General features: G+C 36.3%; 2 protein-coding genes across 11 annotated transcripts in view; one reads left to right on the top strand and one right to left on the bottom strand.

The window, feature by feature from the left end:
- LOC139962548 (kinesin-like protein KIF25) overlaps positions 1–18,499 on the bottom strand; it is a 90,341-nt gene that overhangs the window by 21,157 nt on the left and 50,685 nt on the right. The window lies entirely within an intron of this gene.
- LOC139962546 (dynein axonemal heavy chain 5-like) overlaps positions 1–18,499 on the top strand; it is an 83,924-nt gene that overhangs the window by 23,542 nt on the left and 41,883 nt on the right. For 9 of the 10 annotated variants that reach the window (XM_071962635.1, XM_071962642.1, XM_071962641.1 and 6 more), the window contains exons 28-48: positions 595–776; positions 1,446–1,645; positions 2,684–2,966; positions 3,550–3,684; positions 4,256–4,480; positions 4,760–4,868; positions 5,260–5,387; positions 6,007–6,174; positions 6,724–6,861; positions 7,372–7,601; positions 8,107–8,193; positions 10,426–10,577; positions 11,370–11,512; positions 12,035–12,239; positions 13,125–13,384; positions 13,771–13,965; positions 14,336–14,422; positions 15,113–15,177; positions 15,881–16,084; positions 16,631–16,781; positions 17,146–17,260. In XM_071962635.1, coding sequence (XP_071818736.1) covers positions 595–776; positions 1,446–1,645; positions 2,684–2,966; positions 3,550–3,684; positions 4,256–4,480; positions 4,760–4,868; positions 5,260–5,387; positions 6,007–6,174; positions 6,724–6,861; positions 7,372–7,601; positions 8,107–8,193; positions 10,426–10,577; positions 11,370–11,512; positions 12,035–12,239; positions 13,125–13,384; positions 13,771–13,965; positions 14,336–14,422; positions 15,113–15,177; positions 15,881–16,084; positions 16,631–16,781; positions 17,146–17,260 — 3,462 coding nt within the window. The remainder of the gene's footprint in view (positions 1–594; positions 777–1,445; positions 1,646–2,683; positions 2,967–3,549; positions 3,685–4,255; positions 4,481–4,759; positions 4,869–5,259; positions 5,388–6,006; positions 6,175–6,723; positions 6,862–7,371; positions 7,602–8,106; positions 8,194–10,425; positions 10,578–11,369; positions 11,513–12,034; positions 12,240–13,124; positions 13,385–13,770; positions 13,966–14,335; positions 14,423–15,112; positions 15,178–15,880; positions 16,085–16,630; positions 16,782–17,145; positions 17,261–18,499) is intronic. The other variant, XM_071962643.1, reaches the window with a different exon arrangement.

The raw sequence follows: 18,499 nt of genomic DNA, 5'->3' as shown, positions 1-18,499 counted from the left end.
ATTTAGGATAGAGCATTGGAAGAGTTGGCTAGAATTGAGATGTGAGGTCGTGACCTCAGGATTAACCCCGTTTTAGCCAAAGAGTCTCTTTGCTCGTTCCAGATATCTCTTAAATAATGTCAGATCAATTTTATGTCGTTCCTATGCTGTAGATGGAAACAGTTGGTTCCTATTCCTTAGATTGGGCAATTCAAAATTATCAGCATTATTAAGAAAAACAAACTTTGTGTCTACTCTGAAACACAATTGCAAAGTATGACCATGTACTTATGGTGCTTCAATACCCCACCATTTCTTCAATCTGTTGAGGTGCAATGGCACAGGCTTTTAGCATAAGTTTTACAACATTATATCTAGCTATGACTCTAGCAGTTAAAGAGAATGAAGATTGGTCAAACAAATGAAAAGTTGATTGCACTGTTAGGTAACTAACAAAGGGTTATTATTTCAGAAAGATCAAAGCTTATGAAACTTCTTCTGTATTTGTGAGTTGAAGAAATGGAATTTTTGTTTCTCAGAATGTTTTCAATTGTTCAAGTGATATCATAATCATGGAAAATGTTTTCATTTTTTCTCTTTTGTCTTTCTTTGTAGGTGTGTCAGAAGTTTTAGAGCAGTGGTTGGAGGTACAAGACCTTTGGCAGTATCTAGAAGCGGTGTTCAGCATTCCAAGAACTGCAAAAGAACTTCCCCAGGAGGCCAAGAGATTTAGTAGGCTTGATAGAAGTTGGACCAAAATAATGAAGAGAGCTTATGATACCAGAAATGTCCTGCAGGTACAATATCTGGTTTCTTATAAATAATTAAGAGAATTAATATCATACCAAAAATGTCCTCATGCAAAACATCTGTTTGTCAGAATAGCATGTAGTAGCTCGGACTTGCAATAAAGCTTAAAGCAGGAAAAAGAGAACATAATAATGGAATCCTCTTCTTTTAGGAACCCTCTTAGTACAGGATATATTAGAAAGCTCTCTTTAGAGAAATAATAATCTAGATTCGTTTTGTTTTTGAGGGAGGGAGATCAAATGGTTGGGTAATAACACAGACTATAAAATAAATTTTTATTATAGAACAATGTATTATATCATTTTCTGATTTGTCTAAAATATCTGGATTTGGAAGTGAATGAGTATTTGGAATAATATTTTTCCAGTGTTAGACATTTCACAATACGTCAAACTGATATCATCATGACAGATTTTTATTCTTAATCTAAAAGCACAGACTTAAATGCTAAAGTTACTCATGTTTACCCTGTTTTAATGCATCGTTATACTTTATATGTATATTGAGTTGCAGTTGAGTTGAGTTTGGGTTTGAGTTGAGTTGCAGTTTAAGTTTAAGTTGCAGTTTAAGTTGCAGTTTAAGTTGCATGAAATTATATGATGTGAGTTATCTTAACATGGTAAACAATTACCATTAATTTTTCTTTCATGCTTTAGTGTACTTATGGAGGAGAGATTCCTAAAGGTGTGGTCTTGAGACATATTTATGACGAGTTAGAAATATGTTTTAAGTCCTTGATGGGCTACCTCGATAAGAAGCGTCAGGCCTTTCCAAGATTCTACTTCCTCTCCGATCCTGTTTTGTTGGCCGTCTTGAGCCGACCTCTTGATCTGGAATCTGTCCGACCGCATCTGAGGTAATATTTCAATGATTCTAGATGTGGTAGAATTGCTTACGAAAGTTAATGTGATAATCATCTTATTTGTGTCAAAATTGATTTATTTATGTATAGATTGTCATGGAAAGCAAATCACATTACAAAAAAAAAAAAAAAAATGAGAGATTGAAAGAAACACATTATGATTGTGACATATTTACCAAGTTTGAATCTGGTTTCCTGTTTACTGGTCATTTTGTAGTAACAGTGTGCCTCTGACACTGCTGTCACATTTCACAAGGTTTTTTTGTTGTTGTTGCTGCTATTCTTCTGTTAGAATGCTGATGATTTTGCAAAGGAAACAGATGAAATCTTGACACCTTCTGTTAAATGAATATTGAAAATGGAACCACAAAGTGCAAACAATTCTTTACGTTGTTTCATTAGTCCTACCTCAATTCTGGTTTTCCCTTTGTTTTATGTGTATTGGTAATGTGATTGTATTAGGTGCATTTGCCAAGTGTTTCCCACATGAACCATCCAGTTGGGACAATTGGTATACTATATTTCATGTCGTGTTTAACAGCACTGGTATTGACAGTACAAGCACGTTCTATCGGAGAAAGGTTACGAATTGTTGTTCCAGCTAACTGACGTGAAACACCCAGTTGGGACTTTTTTTCTATATACAAATATTTTTTACTTTTTTCTTATCATGAAATCCTCAAGGGTGATCTGATTTCAGAATTACAAGTAACAAAATTCCTACTGTCTCCCTTTATGAATATTCAACAGAACCCAGAAGAAATTTTTTCTATACTGTAGTGTCATGTCCCGCTTCAGAGCACTCGTATTGTCAGTACGAGCAGTATGAAAAACATGTTTCTATCAGATCAAGGTTAGGAACTGTTTGTACTGTCTATACCAGTGCTTTGAGAGCATGGTACTAGAATACACTTTAGAGAGGTATTCGCATAAGGAAATTGTCCCCACTGACTGAAGTGAACTTAACATCTATGAATATCTTATGTATATTCCTATCACATATTCAGATACAGTACTGTTTAACTCTTCCAGATGTTTATTCAACTACGTGTATGACATTCATGTGGATTCTTCAGGGGAGGAGTTCAACCAGTCTCCATCTCCACTTCAAAGGATACGGAGCATCGGCAGTCTCTCCCCTCAGAAGAGCCCTACGAAGGAGATCCGTCTCTCACCTGCTCACGATGACATCAAGAGAAACTCGATCGCTACCAGCGGAGGACTTTCTCAGGAGGAAGAGGAAACATCCGGCAAAATCCTACAGGCTGTCTCCATCTCCTCCAAGGAAGGAGAGATGCTACAACTTCAGGATGTGGTGAGAATATTTGTTGCCATCCTCTTAACACGTTCATTCTCTATACAAGTTCATGCTTTTTATTATCACCTGAATGTTGTGATAAAAAAAAATGAAATTTATGCGTAGCTATAATATTTCAAGGTCCATACGCAAGTTAAAAGATGAAGATTATTGAAAATTTGATCCCTTTAAGTGGATTGATGTTTTTTGGGGAAATTTCATATTCAGATATATCACTTGAGGTGTGAACTGCATATTCATGATTAAAGATAAGTCACACTCATCAGTCCAAAGATATTTACTGTACAACCAAAAGTAACATTGTGAAGGGGTTGAAGTTACCTGAATTATTTTAGCTCACTTGAAGCCAGCTGATAATCTGGTGGTTCTTGGTTTGGCACACGTTGTTTTTCTTTGCAATTTGGATGAAAAATAATAAAAATAAAGAAAACCCACTTTATATCCCAAACAGGACTGCAGCTAACAATCTTTCAGATGTTAGATCACATGACTACATTTTCATCATTGATTGTCAATATGTTACCAGTGAACCCCAGAATTATGATATATCAAAGGTTTAAGATATTTCTTGTTTCATTAGGTCGACTTAAAGGATGGCGTAGAAGTTTGGTTAATGGGACTGAAGGAATCTATTGCCAAGACTGTTCACATGACCATCTGTAAGATGATTGAAGATATGGAAAGAAATATCCCCATCGAAGAGCTGGCCTACTCTGTAAGTGTAGTCATTTTATTTTCTTTCTTCATGTTAATAGTTCTGCTCAAATTAAGGATCGAGTTGGAAACTTAAGGCAATTTTTATGGGGGCAAGCTAGAAATTGCCTTGTATTTTAATTGCTAATAAATTCCTAATAGCTGTTTTCTGGGGCAAAATTTGCTCCGATTTTAGACAATTCTTGAGTCCAGGAACTTCAGTAAAGTTTCTAGACAGTTTCTGCTGTCAGTAACAGGTGAATTTTTAAGGACATTAGTGCAAGTGGTAGGGACACAAATGGAAAATTCCCACTGCAACATGATGACACTTTTGGCTAATTGGAGCCCTGGATTAAAAGTCTTCTGCATATGTTTGTCTCTGAAGGAGATCATGCTTTTATCGAAATCTCAGGCAGTCAAAATTTGATTTGTGTTCTCTTTTGAATTTGCAAGTGTACCATGAAGGTTGCTATGTTAGTTTTTTATTGTATCTTTTGTGTTTATGTACATTTCTATTCGTGCTGTCCTTTTATTGTCCTTTGTTTCCAATGTCTCCCTATTTGCATAACAATGATCCTTTTGTTTTTCCTTAGTACCCGACCCAAGTTGCTCTCATGGGTCTTATGATGTATTGGACAAAAGAATGTGAGCTTGGTATACTGGAGTTGAGGAATGAGAGGCGTGCCTTACCCAACGCCTCCAAGAAATTTATCAGCACAGTCAGTAAAATGACTTCTGTACTTACCAAAGGAAACTGGAAGAATCTTGAGGAATCTGTGACTCCTCTTCAACGACTAAGACTTGAGAACATGGTGGCAGTAAGTATCGTAACGTGTTGTGATTGGTTTTCAGCCGTATGGAGGATTCTTAGGGAAAACATACCACACTTTTGATCTGCTCGTAATATTTTCATAATCTCATAACTGACTTGAGAACATGGTGGCAGTAAGTATCCTAACGTGTTGTGTTCGGTTTACAGCCGTACGGAGGATTCTTAGGGAAGACGTACCACACTTTTGATCTGCTCGTAATACTTTCATGAATCTCATAATTGAAAATTTTTCAATGTTTTTTAAAAATATTTTTCTGTCTTGCAGCAATGTCCTTTTTTGAGGGATACTTTGGACCATCTCGCTGTGAGGAAGTTGAGAGAGTTGGGAGATTTTGAATGGAGGCGATGCATCAGATTCTATTACCAGAGAATTGGTACGATTAGAACTATGTATTAATTATAAAGTATCCAGTTAGAATGTGTATTAGGCCAAACATCTGTCTGCTTCAAATGCAAATTATTGTTCAAATGAAATATTAATGTCACTGTTCTTTAATTATTAATAAGTGAGTCCTCTCAGTTGTCTTGTTAGGCTGAATCTGTATTCAAAGTGTGATTAGTGATTGATAAAGACAACAATAAACAAATTTTTGTTGTTGTGGAGAATTAATGTCCGTTGTGCAATCGCAAACAACCTTCAAAGTACTAAGCAATTTCAAATGATCCTAAATTTAAGATTTATGTATCTTATGATGTATTAATGGAAATATATTTATACTCCTAGAGACCTGTCTGTTTCACATTCTTATTTATTTACTTTATTAGATGGAAGAATTGAACCAGAAATTTACATTTTTGAGGATAAACAGAGCTATGGGAATGAATTTTTTGGTGGACAATCTTCACTAGTAATGACACCTCTGACAGAGCGGTGCTTCCTCACTCTTTCAATGGTGAGTTTTGGTAACCCTTTCAGAGAACTTCTTTCCCACCGTATGCATAAACAGTTTTCAAACCACAGTTCACAGTTTGCATGGAGAAGTCCTTCAACATTTGTATAGTAAGCTCCAATACCTCTTTGGGGAGAGGTGCTTGATTCAAAACCAAACCTTTAAAGTTAATACTTGTTAAAGACTTTCTCTTTGTATAAGTTTACTGTCTTCATAGGTCCAACCACCCCTCCCCCACCCCCCCCCCCCTCCAAGATGCAGCTTCACTGTGGTCCTCTGAGTTGTCTGTTTGCAGAGATTTTCAAACATATTACACACCTACATATTTCTGAATATTTATACCTTTCCTTTTCTCATCAAGAGGTTTCATGTTCTGATGTTCAGTGACCTAGAAATAGTCATTTTCAATGAAGAATATCTGAATATTCATAACTTTCCTAATCTCATGAAGAGGTTTATCATCTGATGCTCAATGACCTAGAAATGGTCATTTTCTATGAAGAATATCTGAATATTTATACCTTTCCTTTTCTGATAAAGAGGTTTTATGTTCTCAGTAGATGATATGATTGGTATAGATCCCTTACAACATCAAGTCTCATTTTATTTATTTATGTTGAAGTGTTTGAGACAGCTTCGAGGAGCAGCCATCACTGGGGCTACCGGCGTGGGAAAGACAGAGACAGTCAAGGGGTTAGCTTACACCCTTGGGAGGTACCTTGCTCTGTTTGGATGTTCTCCTAACAGCGATCCATTAGCGATGGGGAAAATGGTGCAGGGGCTTGCAATGGTAATAACATTTTACCCTTTGCTTCAATTAAACGCTACATAGAATAGTATGTGTCAAATATACAAGATGGCGTAATAACATTTTTTTTACTGAGAAGAGAATATGTTGTACTGCTATGTTCAATTATTTTTGTCTGTGATATTGCTCTGCTATAATTTTCTGAAATTTGTCAATTTTGTGGGTTTTGGATGGTGACATTTTTCTTGTTGATATTAATGTTGAAGAATCACAGATTTTTGCAGTATTTAATAACCATGTGGGATATTTGAATTTATCATTTACGTTCTTGTAAAATGTGTTCTGCTATAATCTGAACACCAATCTTTTTGCAATAGGATCAAGCTGTTGTCAAGATACATTCATATTTTTCACATTAATTTAAAATTTTTGAAATGGAAGCACATCATTCATTTACTATGTTTGTGTTGAAAGAGAAAACAAAAGTGTTGGCTAAGAATGTAACTTCATGATTTTGTGAGAAGTTAAATAGTTTCATGTAACAATTATGACTGTGTTACTCATTCGATGCATCTTTTTCCTTACTTCCAGGACGGTAGTTGGGGTTGTTTTGATGAGTTTCAGCTGTTGAATGCTCAAGCAGTAGCCGTGGTACTTGATCATGTCCAGGCTGTCCTGACTGCTCTCAAGGCCAGGAGCAAGAAATGTTTTTTGGCAGATGGAGAAGAGGTAATTATTGAAATAATATGATATCATAATGTGTCATCAGAATATTAATCCACTTGGTCAAATATTATTGCAAAATTTTCTTGAATATTCTTGAAGCTGTGTCAAACCCTGATTCCTGCTGTCATCGACCAACAAGGGTTATTGAATACGTTATTGCCTTGTTGTATCTAAGCTTGTGATGCAGTGAAAATTACCAACTGCCCCATCATATCAAAGAACCTTGACATCCAAGGTCTCCTACTGACCCCCTCCCTTCCCCTTCCTCCCTTCCCCCTTTCCCCCATTCCCTATAGAATAACTTTCATTGTATAATACAGTGGTTCTTCTAATTTTTTTTTTTTTACAATGTAATTTTTTATAATAAAGTTTTTAATATAATTTTGATAAAATTTAATAAAATCTAATTTTAATAAAAAAAATTGGCAGTGCTACCATGTGCTATTGATATCCATGCCAATGTTTTAGTTTCAAATTCTAACAATTCACCATTATTATCCTTGTTTTCATCAGGTCCAACTTAACGGTAACATCGCCTTCTTCGTTACCGTCAACAACGAACAGACTGGCTCGACAAACCAGGGTATTTCAAACGATATCAAACTTCTCTTCCGTACGGTCTGTTTGGCCGCTCCTGACATTGCTCTGATATTAAAGGCCAAGTGTGCTGCGTATGGATTTAGATCTCCCAAAGTCTTGGCAGATCGACTCAAGATGGTCGTCCATCAGTGTCGAGATCAACTGTAAGTTTCACCTGCTTTCATGTTTATGTGAACTTTTCCAGTGTCTAGCAGCATATACACAATAGACGTACACAGCCTGTGTGTGTTATGGTAGATATAAGGAAGTCAGAGTTTAGTAGTTCCGAGCAGATCATATCAGTAGCTCTTCGTCTTGATTGGACGACTGCTGTCAACAGCCTCTGTTTCCTTATTGAAGGTGTTGCTTCTTTAAATGTTGCTCCCCCCTCCCCCCTGAATTTCAGGATGCATTTCTGAGTATGACTGACCTAGGACTTCCCTCTCCTAGGGAGGGGTTGGGGAAGAGGGTGACCTCCGGCTGTTTTTGAATTATTGTTATCGGTATTTTTTTATGAACTTCTTCCAACATTACTTGCTGAGACTTTTTATACAATATCCTGTATCATTGGTGAAGACGTAGGCCAATGTAACATAGATGCCTGTAACCTACAAAATACAACAATATCCGAATATTCTCACTTATTCTGTTTATGTCAATATTTCACAGAAATCCTGATGAAATCAGTCTTTTTAACATGAAAACCTTGTCAACAGTCCTGTTAAGATCAGTGGCCACTTGGCATGACGTTGAAGGGTATGCATGCTGAGTGATGTGTCTCCTTAATATCAAAACAAGCTTCTGCTATTTTCTGAATCCTTTGCTTAGCAACTGAATGGTTCCTCCCTATCAAACTTCCTGTTTTTGTGCTTCCTTGTAACAATACACATTCTATAACTTGAAATACACAACTTTGATGGTGGATGAACTAATCTAATTTTCCACTTTATTTTCTAACTCTTTGAAGCACCATCTCTTGTTGTTGTTGTTCCACAAAGCACTGTCAGTTTCTCCATTCCTTTAAAAATATTTTTTACAATTTTTTTCTTATCATGAAATCCTCAAGAGTGATCTTATTTCATAATTACACTTAACAATATTCCTACTGTCTCCCTTTATGAATATTCAATGAACCCAGCAGAAGAACACCCAGTTGGGATAATGCTTTCTATACTGTAGTTTTATGTCCCCCTTCAAAGCATTCATATTGTCAGAATGAGCAGTATGAATATCATGTTTCTATCAGATCAAGGTTAGGAACTGTTTGTACTGACAATACCAGCGTTTTCAGAGCATGATATTGGATTAAAGTTTAGAGAGGTATTAACATTAGGAAATTGTCCCAACTGGCTGAGAAAGAACCCTTTGGTTATGAATATGCAACAGAACCAAAGGAGTCCACCATATTATTGCAGATAGGCTCAGTTGGAAGGATATTTATATCCCGAAGAAAGTCCATTTCCATGAACAAAAGAATATGCATATGTCCTTCACAAATTAGAACTTATAGATATCTCTTATGAGGGAGCGGATAATTGGGTGGGAGGTCCCAACCAGTTGTGACAAGTTTCCAACACTATTTCCACCCTATAGTGTCCTCTCTTTATCATGTTTCAAACCTTTCATACTGTGTAAACAGTATGAAAAGTTTGAACATTTATCTAGTAGAAACATGATATTCATACTGTTCATACTGTCAGTATGAGTGCTTTAAAGCATGACATGAAAGTACAGTATATAAAGCCTTGTTCCAACTGGATGGGAAGGCCTTATTTTATACTAATAATTAGCCATCGTTCTTTTGTACCAAGTTGTGTAGAATGTTGCTCACAGGCAACATAGGGTATGGATTTAGTAATGAATGTTTTGCTTTGTTTGAAAAATATTTGATAGAAATGGTTGTTATTTATTCATGTGAAAAGTAATTTTATCTTTTCTGTTTGTTTAAAACAAATCAGAGCTTGAACCATACCCTCCCCCAAAAAAAGGATTAAATAAGTAGAAATGCTGTTTTCATTGAAATGTTAAACCAACTGCCTGACAAGAGTTTGTATCAAGCAATTATAGCATGAAAAGGATTGTTGTTATTGGTGTTATTGTTTATGTCATGACTCATGAATATGCAACATCATCACATATTAACATCATAATCTAATAAAATGTAACCCCTCCTGTCAGTAATAAATCATATTATTCTATTTATCAACTTATTTTCTCAATACCTGGCACAGTCTTTTTAAATGACTTTATCATTGATACTAAGTATATTAAATGTTGTTTATGGTGTAAGAGATGCTACTTAGATCCCTCAAACTGTTCAGGTGAGAAAATTCACTGGTAATTATTCTCCAAAGCATTAGCAAAAACTGTTAACAAATTGCTCATCTACTGCAAAGAAAATAGTCTGTAAGTAAATATCACAAAAGTTAGAAGGCCTGTTGTTTCGAACCGAGCAGGATCTTCTTCAGATGTGTACAATGTTACCCTCTGAAAAATATTCTAATACGAGTGAAACGTCAGGCCCTCCAACTGTTACTTATTCTCAAAAGCATAAGGAAATCTCTCTCAATTGGTCAGTGATATTTTCTTTCACTTGGATTAAGGCACCGATTTTTCTTTGTTTGTTATTTGTAAGTTAAATATTTCTTTGTTTCTGAGAGTTAAGCTAAGGATTTTGTTATGCTATTTATTAACTTCATGGTAAATTAAGACACTCATCAGATTCTGGTCTGATTGGAGCAATAGACTTTTTTTGACAGGCCAAAGTGAAAGAATTATAAATATTGACATCCAATTTATTTTACCCAGCTTCACCTTTGGTTTCAAATGAATAGAATTACAGGAAAAATTGTTATCTGCTTAAATTTAAAGTTAAAGGTAAATGGTGCTGTTTAGGATATCTCAGTCAAATTGAAATCTGTAACATCGATTAAACATGAGATGTACAGATATTTTATTGTTTCATGCTGACCCCAATTATCATCACAGATCTAAAGAATACCATAACATGTTCAGTATTGGTGCCATCGCCAATACCATTGAGCAAGCCAAGATGGGAAGGAGGTTAACTAAGGAGGAGAGAATGGTCCTGTCAAGAGCCAGCAGCCAGAATTCATTGGTCCAACCTGGTAGTGCTATGCGTAAGTCTTTAACCTTGTCAGGGGGGACTGCCCTGTTGTCGGAGGGTTAAACTCAATATTCTCAGTTTCATTGTAGGCAGGCCTTTGATTTAAGATGTTGTTTACATAATACAATATGTTTAAACATGATTGTTTATGTATGGTTCCTACAAGAACTGTGGTGAGTCTGCACTTGTGTGCTAGCATTGTTCCCTGTACGCATAATAATAGTCATTACTCGTACTTACATCTATATTATTATGATTAAGACCAAGCCTAGTTTATAAACAGCTGTTTGTGTATTAAAGGGTGTGGAGACTCATGCCGGTAATCTGACCTAGTTTCAAATGAGGTGTAACAGAAGTGTTTAGACACCACCATCGATCCCAGATATTACACACACAGCTTGCTATCTTCGGTAATTAGACACTAGTGTACAGTCAGTACATACAGCTGCGGTCTTTACCCACAGCACAGTGTACAAACGATACAGCGATGGACATCTCAGGTCCAGGTAAAGATAAAAAGGTATCACGTTTCATTACTGTCTGCATTTTGTAGCGGCAAGCAGAAAACTTCACTTGCAAGCAACGGAAAGTTAACATTCTCAGAGCGTGCGGCACGTGATTTTGGGGTGAGTCCTCAATGCCTTTAAGGAACAGAAACAGAGAGGAATCAAATAACCATGCACTCTTGCAAATCGGTATCGCTGTGGGTTGTATAGCTCTAAACCGCTTCATCATGTAATTTGACTAAAGAAGAAACTTATTCACACAATTAACTCGGCAGATTTAATTTGCTTTTTGTTTTCAGCTTCCGCTGCGATGCTGAAGACTGTGGAGAAGGTTGTCCGTAAACCCGGAGTTCCAAATCCAATGACTCCATCCGCTAAAGCAGAACATGCTGTGGTTGCCCAGGCACTGCATGAAGTTATTGGACCAAGACTGAAGCCAGATGTAAGTTCAACAGAATATCTGTGGTGCCATAATTTATGTAGATTTATTGTCTTGCTTGAAATTAAAGGCCATCTGTCTTGCCTCCAATTTTTCAAATTGAAAAATTTGTTTTAGTGCACACTAGAGTGTACCATTAGTGTTGTTTTCAGCTATTTCCTGTCTTTGGATTTTAAAAGATTTGAAATGGCACTCTTTTCTATAGAAAATAATCTCGGGAAGAATGTTATTAAATAAGTGTTAAGTTGATATTATTGACTGTTCAAAGAGTTATTGGTGACTGTCAAATTATCGTTAGTGTACCTCTTCACCTGTTATCCTTCCAAATCAGTCCTGTTTTATTTCTTGTTCTCAATGTTATTGTTAACATCTGGGTATTTCCCAGGTTGCCTACAAATGAGTCCTTTTTTATTTCTTGTTCTCAATGTTATTGTTAACATCCGGCTATTTCCCAGGCTGCCTACAAATCAGTCCTGTTTTATTTCTTGTCCTCAATGTTATTATTAAGTTACTTCTATTTCCCAGGCTGCCTACATATTTGGTCAGGTGGTGAAGGATATATTTTCTGGTGTAGGGGATCCCCCTACTCCTCTCTCCAGCCAGGCTCAGAGGAGCAGAATGAATATAGAACAGATGATCTCAGAGAAGGCTCTTGAGAGTGGATTCACACCAAGCACAAACTGGTTAAAGAAGTGTATGCAACTATATACTGTATCACAGGTCAACCATGGTATGTTATCAAGATTGTAAATAGATTATTCAGTTTGAAGTAAGCTTTTTGTTTGAACTAGTCCATCCAGGACTTCATTAATTCTTTCTGATCCACACTATGAGTACAAAAATTCCTTACAAACAAGGGACAGTCTGTATGTGAATGCTCATGTTGTGCAAAGACGTGATATGTGAATGTGCATCTGTGTGATATGTGAATGCCTGCGATGTGCAAACCTGGGACATTGAATTTGCATATGGGTGTGCACATGCACAGCATATGAACATCCATGATGTACATAACCCATGATTGGTAAATTCCTGTGTGACGTGCATGCCCATACAAATGCATATCCATGATATATGAATGATGTATATACCCATGATGGATAAATGCCTGTGTGACGTGCATGCAAATACAACATGCATAACCATGATATATGAATGATGTTAATACCCATAATAATGTGAATGACCATGATGCGTATCTGTGATATAACATTAACAGCTCATGATATTGTAAAAAGACTTTGTAAAGTTTGAGAAGACAAGTTAATGCCTGTGATGTAACATTCACAGCTCATGATAATGTAAAAGACCATGTCAAGTTTATGCAAGACATGTTAAAGCCCATGTCGCAGAAATTACATACCCATGAATTATGAATATCCTTGAGAAAAACACTTTTATGCTTATGATGTGTGACTCAGCCAGGAAGCATAAGTGTGAATTTTGGTTTTGGTTCACTCTGGTGTATGGAAAGATCTTTCTACCGGCTTCAATTTCTTTCTTGTATTTTGTGTCATATGTACGTATCTGTTTGATTTGAGGTTAGACAGAGATAGAACTTTGCTTCCTTTAATATTAAGCAAAAGTCACATTTATTTTATGTTTTTCATTCCAGGTGTGATAGTCGCTGGAGGACCAGGGACTGGTAAATCCTCCTGCATTCAGGTTTTAGTTGATGCCTTATCTGCGATGGTACCGGCCGTCTCTCGTCAGCAGTCCAGGAACAGCGTCTCCAGCATCACGGCCATCAGTCACAAACTGCAACGAATCAACCCACTCGTAGTCGATGACCTCAATCTCATGTTTGGACAGGTCAACCAAAATCAGGAGTTTGTCGATGGAGTCTTTACCAATATCTGGAGGAAAGCAAACAGGGTAAGTGGAATAGTTTTGAATAAGTGACTTTTTGAAATTGTGAAGATATTGTGGGTACCAGGATTTAAGAATGATAAAACATGGTTAAGTAGACTTTGCAGTTATATCTCGTTTTTTATTAGATCAAAATTGTTTAGCATATCAATTTGCGTAGCATCATATTTATGTTTTCAATCCTTTTATTTTATTTACTTTATCATCTACGTATCCTAAAGTCTTTTGGATTATTTCCCAATTTCATTCTGATGTATACCTTTTCTAAACCTTTTTCCATAATTAATAAATAATCATATATCAGCTATTATTTCAAAAGTATCAAACACTGTTCACCTTATATTCGGAACTTTTATACTAAAAGATTGCAACCTGTTTGGTTTTTTATTCAGAATGTCAGCACAACCTGGCTGTGCCTTGATGGACCTTTGACCAATTCTTGGGCAGATAACTTCAACTCTGTCTTGGAAGGAGATAAAGTCCTTCACCTTCATAATGGCGACAGGCTGAACTTGAGTGATAACGTCAAACTGCTGTTTGAGACGACTCATCTGATGGCTGCTTCACCAGCTACAGTTGCCAGAACAGTACGTTGGAATTGTTTTTTTACCCCATAGCAACGCATAGTAACCACTACATGATTTCTATCAAAACTTGAAAAAGCAATCCTGATGGAGAACTTTCTCCAAAATTGTGGTAAAATTTGAAGAAAATGTAACACATCTCCGTCCTTGACCTTATTTTTCAATCTTGTTTTAGTTTTAAGTCTAATATCTGAGCATTTCGGGAAAAGTTCACAAAGGTAATGGAAGTAACTCCCTCCTAGGAGTGTCATGTGTTTATTCAATACATCAATTATCAGTCTATTTCAATCCATTGCTTCCAAATATAGTGTTCACTTACTGATGTTTATTTTCAAATTCACATTTTATTTATTTATCTGTTTCATATTCTCAGGGGATTGTATTCTTTGATCGTGAATCTTTAGGATGGCGGCCGATCGCACAGTCATGGTTAGATAGCCGTAACCAACAGGAAGTACACGTAAGTTACCGTTACTAAGGGCTATATTACGTAAGGAACTGGTACTGCCCATTAAAGGATCTCAATAAGTTCATAACAGCTTAAGGATGAAAAACTGGCCAACAAGCATCTGTCGATATTCTCTGTATGCACTTGCAACTTTAGTATACCTTTTATTAGTCTTCAATTAAATTTCTTTTAACATATATTTACTGTAGCATATGCCTCTGAAGAACCCTTTTTTGCATATATCTGCTCAGGAAGTTTGCTGGCAGCAAACACTTTTTCTTTCACTCTTTTCACTCTCTTCTTTTTCTTCTTTTTCTTCATTTTATCTTTTAATCCTTCTGTGTATTGTTCTGTGTTTTTTTACAGAGGTTATTTTCAGGTAGAAATATACTATGAAATTATGTATACTTTATTTTCATTGATCAATGCTGTTTATTAGTAATTAGAAATATTTGTTAACTACATTAACTCACCCAATCCTTCTTCTCATAATAGCATTGACTCATTAAATCTGATTTATAATCAAACCAATAACTCTCATAGCTTCATGTTGGTCAGTTAAGTCGATAAGAAATGTACATAGTTTGTGGGCTTTGAGTCCGACACACAGTTTTGCAAACCCTTAGATAAGTAACCATACTAAGCACAATTCAATTGTTTTTGATATTGAAAAATATTTTATTTTTTTAAAAACAATTTCAGTGTCTGCAGAAAGCATTCAACAAGACAATGGATGGAGTAGTTAACTTTGTCCTTTATGACACAAAGTAAGTCTTTGTTCTTTCTGATGCCATTCAAGTTACCCTGCCAAATATTTGTGTTATTATTTTCAACTTACAAAAGGTTATGGTACACTTTATGACTGTTTACCTGATGGGTACAATTGCTTATAATGACCTTTAATGACCTTTGTGACTATTGGCTATCCTCCCCCTATACTATTGTCTCCACTTATATTATGTTTATCCTTATCCTATATGTTTAAGATGTGTATTGGTCTCCTAGAGGCCATGCATATTATGTTACCTCATATTTGATTCATTTCTCTAGACCTTTGGTGAATGTATGTGAAGCAGGGATGTTTAAGATGTGTATTGGTCTCCTAGAGGCCATGCATAGTATGTTACTTCATATTTGATTCATTTCTCACTCTAGACCCTTGGTGAATGTCTGTGAAGCAGGGATGTTTAAGATGTGTATTGGTCTCCTAGAGGCCATGCATATTATGTTACTTCATATTTGATTCATTTCTCTCTCTAGACCCTTGGTGAATGTCTGTGAAGCAGGGATGTTTAAGATGTGTATTGGTCTCCTAGAGGCCATGCATAGTATGTTACTTCATATTTGATTCATTTCTCACTCTAGACCCTTGGTGAATGTCTGTGAAGCAGGGATGTTTAAGATGTGTATTGGTCTCCTAGAGGCCATGTATATCATGTTACTTCATATTTGATTCATTCATTTCTCTAGACCCTTGGTGAATGTCTGTGAAGCAGGGATGTTTAAGATGTGTATTGGTCTCCTAGAGGCCATGCTTAACGAACACATCAGTATTGGTGGAGAGCTACACATTGAACGTCTTTATCTGTTCTGCCTGATTTGGTCATTTGGTGGTTTGCTGCAAGGAACTGATCGTAAAAACTTCAGTGAGCTTCTACGGACCCTCACCTCTGCGTAAGTCAACTTTTCCATTCCTTCGTCCAATTGCAAAAGAAATCAAAGGTTTGTTGCAAAACGGTAGTTTTTGTTTACCTGACATGTCAATCAAATGAATGAGGTGAGAGAAGGATTGAAATAGTTGAGAGGACACCTGGATATCTGGGCACCCAAGTTTGGCCAGGCATAGATAGGAAAATAAATTGAAACATTCACTAATGATGTAGAATGACCACCTCATCAAATCATTCCCCACCCCTTCCCCACCCCCTCCCCACCCCTTAATACAATCTTGTTTATTGCTGGCTAAAATGGTAAAAACTGGCTATGTTCTTAGAGAGGGTGAAGTTAGCAGTGCATCCAGGTGTGGGCAGTCAGGATCTTCAATGGACAGTTGTGGTCAGCAATGAATGTGTTTACGAAACAACAGAAGGAACAAGAAATGTTGTGATAAAAAAGTTAAACAAAATAGAACCATCTTTACCACGTCAAAACTTGAAACGTTGATGTCATTTTGTACAGCTCATACAGGATATATGATTATTTGTTTTTTTTCTGTTTCAGTTTGCCCGATTATGATCACGAAATCTCTGTCTATGATTATTACGTTGACGAGTCTGGTGAGTGGGATCCGTGGGTGTCTAAAGTACCTGAAGTGGCTATCACGGATCACAGGGATCTTCTCGGAGAGATCTTTGTGGACACAGTTGATACCGTAAGAATAAATTATTTTCATCTTTAACACTCAACGTCTTTGCACCATGAGTTTGCTTCTGCTAGACTGTAAGTTTATGATTGTTTAGTTAATTTTTTTTTAAGTTTATCATTACTTCTCCCCCCCCCTCCCACACCCCCCAAAAAAAAGTTTGAAAAGACTTGGTCTTGACTTACCACACTCTTTTAGCAGATGGCCCAAGCCTGCCCTAATTTGCATATTAAAATAAGGGCTTAATGTATCAGATATTATTTCCGATTGATCAGTTTATCCTTTTCGCAATACCAAAAGAAAAAATTATAGTCAAACAGCTAGGCAAGATGCACACAGATCTTAATTTAACATCTTTCTCTCTCCATTTCAGATTCGTACCAGAGTAATTCTTGAGTTTGCTAATCTCTCTAACATGCATGTCCTCCTCGTGGGACCTCCAGGTTGCGGAAAGACAGTCATGATTAATGACTTCATCAACACGCTGGGTAAATTGGGATCAATATTCTCTGGACAGACCATTACTTGACCATTACAGACCATTACTCTTTACAATCTACTTGCAACTACTTAACTTGATAACTGTCATGATTAATGACTTCATCAACACACTGGGTAAATTTGGATCAAAATTCTCTGGACAGACAATTACTTGACCATTACAGACCATTACTCTTTACAATCTACTTGCAACTACTTAACTTGATAACTGTCATGATTAATGACTTCATCAACACGCTGGGTAAATTTGGATCAAAATTCTCTGGACAGACAATTACTTGACCATTACAGACCATTACTCTTTACAATCTACTTGCAACTACTTAACTTGATAACTGTCATGATTAATGACTTCATCAACACACTGGGTAAATTTGGATCAAAATTCTCTGGACAGACAATTACTTGACCATTACAGACCATTACTCTTTACAATCTACTTGCAACTACTTAACTTGATAACTGTCATGATTAATGACTTCATCAACACGCTGGGTAAATTTGGATCAAAATTCTCTGGACAGACCGTTACTTGACCATTACAGACCATTACTCTTTACAATCTACTTGCATCTACTTAACTTGATAACTGTCATGATTAATGACTTCATCAACACACTGGGTAAATTTGGATCAAAATTCTCTGGACAGACAATTACTTGACCATTACAGACCATTACTCTTTACAATCTACTTGCAACTACTTAACTTGATAACTGTCATGATTAATGACTTCATCAACACGCTGGGTAAATTTGGATCAAAATTCTCTGGACAGACAATTACTTGACCATTACAGACCATTACTCTTTACAATCTACTTGCAACTACTTAACTTGATAACTGTCATGATTAATGACTTCATCAACACACTGGGTAAATTTGGATCAAAATTCTCTGGACAGACAATTACTTGACCATTACAGACCATTACTCTTTACAATCTACTTGCAACTACTTAACTTGATAACTGTCATGATTAATGACTTCATCAACACACTGGGTAAATTTGGATCAAAATTCTCTGGACAGACAATTACTTGACCATTACAGACCATTACTCTTTACAATCTACTTGCATCTACTTAACTTGATAACTGTGATAACTGAGCCTCTTTGTAAACCTTCCATATCTATCGTTCACAATCTTTACATTTTAAAGGCATTGAAGACTCGCCCCAAACCGCGTGCGGCCATCTGAAAAAGTTAACTTTCCATTGCTTGCA

This window comes from Apostichopus japonicus, chromosome 21, assembly GCF_037975245.1.
Source record: "Apostichopus japonicus isolate 1M-3 chromosome 21, ASM3797524v1, whole genome shotgun sequence".
NCBI classification, from domain to species: Eukaryota; Metazoa; Echinodermata; class Holothuroidea; order Aspidochirotida; family Stichopodidae; genus Apostichopus; species Apostichopus japonicus.
Note: the sequence above shows the minus strand (reverse complement) of the source record. Positions and strands in the feature narration are given on the sequence as shown.